At 42.2% G+C, this 5392-nt stretch overlaps 1 protein-coding gene across 3 annotated transcripts in view; it reads left to right on the forward strand.

Moving 5' to 3' along the window:
- Positions 1 to 5392, forward strand: part of ARV1 (ARV1 homolog, fatty acid homeostasis modulator) — a 14767-nt gene that overhangs the window by 6709 nt on the left and 2666 nt on the right. For 2 of the 3 annotated variants that reach the window (XM_007127602.4, XM_007127603.4), the window contains exons 3-5: positions 544 to 697; positions 3349 to 3573; positions 4378 to 4524. In XM_007127602.4, coding sequence (XP_007127664.2) covers positions 544 to 697; positions 3349 to 3573; positions 4378 to 4520 — 522 coding nt within the window. In that variant the 3' untranslated portion in view covers positions 4521 to 4524. Of the gene's footprint in view, positions 1 to 543; positions 698 to 3348; positions 3574 to 4377; positions 5144 to 5392 lie in introns of those variants that run through there. The other variant, XM_055081447.1, reaches the window with a different exon arrangement.

Below are 5392 nucleotides of genomic sequence, written 5' to 3' on the forward strand. Positions count from 1 at the left end.
AATGTAAAATAGATAGCTAGTGGGAAGCAGCCGCATGGCATAGGGAGATCAGCTCGGTGCTTTGTGACCACCTAGAGGGGTGGGATAGGGAGGGTGGGAGGGAGGGAGACGCAAGAGGGAGGGGATAGGGGGATATATGTATATGTATAGCTGATTCACTTTGTTGTACAGCAGAAACACACCATTGTAAAGCAATTATACTCCAATAAAGATGTTAAAAAAAAAATTCACCTTCTGCCTGGAACTGTTTCAAAACATGAATGCCTAGGATTTACTTCCACAGATTCTGAATCAGGACTGGGGCATAGACATTTGTGTTTCAAAAACTCTCCCCATGTGATGCTTCTGCTGAACATTGCTAATTAAGAACTACTGGTTACAGACGGCATACAATTGGCATTTAATTGGGCAGTTCAGAGTTTGACAAGCTACTAGGTGGGACATTGTTCAAAAACCACAGAAGTTAGCTGTGTCTGTGCCTATTGGTGTTAAGTACAGTTGTTTCTTTACCTGATTGAATGGCAATGTCTTTCTGACTACCAGATGCACGGAAAACTCTGCGTGTTTTGTTTGCTTTGTGAAGCATACCTGAGATGGTGGCAGCTTCAAGATTCGAGCCGGAGCATTGATCCTGATGACTTTATCAGATATGCTAAAGAGTGGGATTTCTATAGAATGTTTGCAATTGCTTCTCTAGGTAGGAAGAAGCCATGCTTTCTATTCTTAGTTGACCTAACATTTGGATTTTAAAATCAAGGTGTGTGGTCTTAATCATTGGTAAAGAGGAGCTAGTCAGAAGACTTGAGACTAAATTTTCAGCTGTACCACTAATCTGCTAGGTGAGTTTGTATAAATCACCTGCTTTCTTACTTTTTGTCACCACACATATGGCATGGAAATAATTATGCTTATCAGATCAGAGTGTTTCATAAAGTATTTTGAGACACAGTATTTTTAGTAAAATTCTTCAATTTCTGATTATCCAATCTGAAGATTGCCTGAATCTCATCTTTATTAAAACAGATTGATAATTGCCAGGCATTATTCAATGTATTATACTAACTGCATTGTACTAATGCAATGTATTTAATAGGGGAGACTTGTTATTTATCTGACTGCATGCAGGGAAGGGGCTATTCCCCCAAATTCTTTAAGTTCTGAAATGGCTTTTCTTCAGAATTTGCATTTGTGACTTAGGTCAGAATTGGGTTGAATTAATTCCTGTGACTGTTCTATTACTTACTGGTTTCCATGCTTTTCTGCTTCTAAAATCTTTTCATTATACTGAAATATTATTTTAGTAATATTGTCTCCAGCCCTCTCCAGTGTCATATCTCTGGACTGTGTGTCCTCTTTTGTCCCCTTTTCTTCTCAATCTGCCTTTACTCCCTCGGCCCAGGGGTTTTAAAATTCATCTGTATGCTGAGAATTCCCAAATGTACATAATAATATTAAAAAATCCTTGAACACATCACCTAAACCAAGAACCAGAACCTAATATAATTTTAAGCTTTAAAGCAAAGCCTCTTAGAATTGCTATAGATAAATTGCTTTATGTCCATAATTTCTAAAAAACAAACCAGGCTTGTTTTCAAATAGTTTGGAATTTCTGTAGCACCGACTCTATAGTGGCTATTTTGACACTTGATCAGAAATTTTTTTCTACTGTTACTTAACTTTTTTATGTATCTTAATCTAATCCCTAGTTAGGTTTCAAATCCCTAAAACAATTTACAAAGAATATTTTACACAAATACAGTATTTTACAACTTAAACACGGTTTTTACGGTATTATCACCTCAGTTTTCACAGCCATCCTCTTCGGTGCGTAGATTGGGGCTCCTTCCCTATCCGCAGTTGCGGGAGCACAGGAACAGGAAGGGCAAATGGTTTACCCTCAGTCCCCCCACAGGTTACTGTCAGCGCAGAGCCAGGGGAAGGTCTCCTGGCGCCGTCTTCCATTTTCTCCACTGCTGCTCCTACTGAACCCACCTGATCACGAACGCCTTAAGTAATAGGGGCTCTCCAACATCTGCCTTGTGAAAGACCGTGCAGAGCCCAAGGGCAGGTTTAGTTCCCTAAGTCTCCCAAGTTCTAAGCTAGAAAGCTATGGAGGGTGACCTAGTCATCCCTTCTGTCCAGTGCAAGAAACCCTTCTCTCTAGATTCCTGCAAGAGGGTTTGAGTATTCCCAGTGACAGGAGACAACCCACCATCGTTAGATGGTTCTTGTTGTTAGGGAGTTCTTTATTATTATTATTGGTCCAAAACCCAGGCTATATGATCTGCCTGTTTGAACAGATCCTTGCAGTTGACAAGCCCTTCAGTCATTTTGAGGGTGTGTCTCTCCTGAAGTATATATCAAATTTCATGTGGGCTCACCATCCTACGTTATGTTTATCGATCCTAATCACCTATATTTGGAACCTCTTTATTTTGGCTAGATTCAGTTGTAAAACATTTTAGAAAGAATACAGTTGTTTCTCCTGTAGTACGATACATGTGTTCCAGAAAAACCTGATCCTGCAGAAACCTAAATAACACAGCTTATAGGAGAAGTAGAATTAGGGACAGACCATTCAAAATGTATGCAGCTGGGTAATCAGAGCACTAACAATCTTAATAAAAAGAATAATGCAGTTAAAAGAAACGTTAAATTCCTAGTTGATGGGAACAGAACAGATTGTGCTCTATTCTGACTGCGAGACACCAGGGGAACTATTGCTTCTTCTAGTCTGGACTCTGTCTCTGAGTGCTTTCTGGAAGGATATGGAATTACACTCAAAACGTTTGTTAAAATGAATAAGGGAAGTTTTAAATTTAGGTAACAGAGAGAGTAGTCACAATCCTATGGCTGATAGGCACTCAATAAATAGTAGAAGAATGAATAACGAAGAACCTCTTCATATGAACTTCCTAGGATGGGTCCCATCTTTCAGATTTAAAAGCGTCCATTCTCCTGTCTGTTCTTTCTGTGGAGATCTCTAGGACTAAAGCTGTTAAACAGAACCTTACTTCCTAAAAGGAACTTTAGAATGTTGATGATTACAGTTCTCATGGAGTTACTTTTTCTTCAGAGGATGATGAAGTATTTCATGAAAGAATTCTTGAAATCTGTTTCTGAAATCATACCAGCAGGATTTGACACAAGAGACAGGGGTTTATTTGTTTATTTTTTTTTTAAAAAAAGGAAGAAGAAAAGGGGACAACAAAGGAAATTTGATCTTGATAAAGCATTTCTTTTGTGGTCGGCTGATAGGCTGTATTTTGGAATTGTGGTTTGTTTGTTTTTAGGGGGCTCTGGTTTGGATTGGGACATTCATATCTTTATTTTTCATTTCCTCCTTAGAACAAACTGCCTATTTTACTGGCATTTTTACTTTCCTGTGGGTAGAACGACCCATAACAGCGAAAAAAACCCTCAACTTGGCTTTGCTGCTGAAAGCGTTGTTGTTATCTAGCTACGGAAAACTCTTTATGATACCGGCTGTCATTTGGGAACACGACTACACACCCCTGTGCCTCAGACTCATTAAACTATTTGTCCTTACGTCCAATTTTCAGGCAATTAGAGGTATGTTTATGTCTTACTGTTTTCTCATCTTTCAACCCATCTGAAAGCTTCAAGTCTTGTTTCTATAGAGTAGTTTTTATATAACCTGTTAAACGCTGGAATTCTTCGTAGAATAATCACAATGCCTAACATTTCTGTAGTGCCTTACACATAGCACATGTTCGGTATTTGTTCACTTTAACCACATGGTACTCTTTAGTTTTCAAAATGCCTTCTTCATGCATTATATCTATCCCGTGGGGTCTGTAGGGCAGCCATTATTATCTCCACTTTATGACTCGTGGTGACTTGTCCAAGGTTACATGGCCGGCAGGTGTCAAGCCAGGGTAGGGTGCCAGCCTGCCTCCCAGCTCAGGACAGTTCTTACTATGTCAAGGAAGGGGGAAGCAGCCCTGTGTGTCTTCCTTTTTCCCACACATTGTGAGAAGTGCTATTTTAAATGAACCTATTATCTGATACTTCTTATAATGTTTATCATCTTGTAAACTATAAAACCAAGAGTATCAATTTTTTTCTGTTACTCTCTTTATAACCTTAGACTCTTTCATTTTCCTGTTTAATATTCACGGGAATCTGTGTCTTGATGCGAGCAGGAGAAGCTCAGTGTTTTTGTTATAAGCAGATGCTTTGGTTCTCTCAGAAGGTTTGCAGATGGAAAAGTAACAGCATAGATTAATAAGAACAAATACAGATTGTCTAAAAACAGCTTTACAAAACAACTCCATTCACACTACCACATAATTTACATGCCAGTATCATTTAATTAAACTCTTAAGAACTTATCAGTTGCCTTCTCTTTTTCAGTGACCCTAAACATCAACCGCAAGCTCTCCTTTTTGGCCATCTTGAGTGGCTTACTGGTGGAGAGCGCCATGGTCTACTTCTTCCAGAGGATGGCATGGGCTGTTGGAAGTGACTGTGCCATCTATAAATCTCAAGACTTTTGAAGAGGTACAGAGCATCTCTCTGTTCATGCGCGCAGACAGGTGTCCTCCTCAAATTAGACAGATGTCGTCGCAGAATACATCACCCACCCCCCGGCACCCGCATGCCTCGAGGTCACCTCCATCTCCCTCGGGGTCTTCAGGGTCCTGCGCTCTAGTTCTTTTGTCATCCAGTGACATCAATAGCTATGTTTCTGTCGCTCTGGGGCCCTGTTCTCACAGTTCTGTAACACCTTCCCTCCAACGCACTCCTACTGAGCCCTCGGACTCTGAAATCTGTCCCGCGACAGCCGTCTCCCGCCCTTTCCAAACATTCCCCTCCCTCCCTCCCTCCCTCCCATCACCCCTGCCTTTGCTGCCTTTTGTACCTCTCTTCCCTAAACCTCTCACTTTCCTCTACTTCTCACCTCCCTTGCCTCTCTTTTAACTGTGCCTGGAACCTAGAGGCAGCTGTTGCCTTATCCTCTGTTCGTCCCTGGAAACGAGCCAGCTTCCTATCCTTCTGTCAGCGCCCCGGTTAGAGCTCTTGGGGTGAGTTCCTCTGTGAAGCCTGGCGGGCGGCCCCTGTGTCTGCCGGGTGGCTGCTCCTGTCTCGAGGGCACCTCTAGGGACCCAATGCACGCGCGCGCGCGCACACACACACACACACACACACACCGGCCTTAGAGCAGTTGTTCTGAACGCGCGCGCGCGCACACACACACACACATATACACACATACACACTGCTCCTGTCTCGAGGGCACCTCTAGGGACCCAACGCGCGCACACACACACACACACACACACACACTCTCTCGCGGGCACCTCTAGGGACCCAATCTCTCTCTCTCTCTCTCTCTCTCTCTCTCTCCACACACCCCCCCCCCCCCCCC

This window comes from Physeter macrocephalus, chromosome 20 (genome assembly GCF_002837175.3).
Source record: "Physeter macrocephalus isolate SW-GA chromosome 20, ASM283717v5, whole genome shotgun sequence".
NCBI classification, from domain to species: Eukaryota; Metazoa; Chordata; class Mammalia; order Artiodactyla; family Physeteridae; genus Physeter; species Physeter macrocephalus.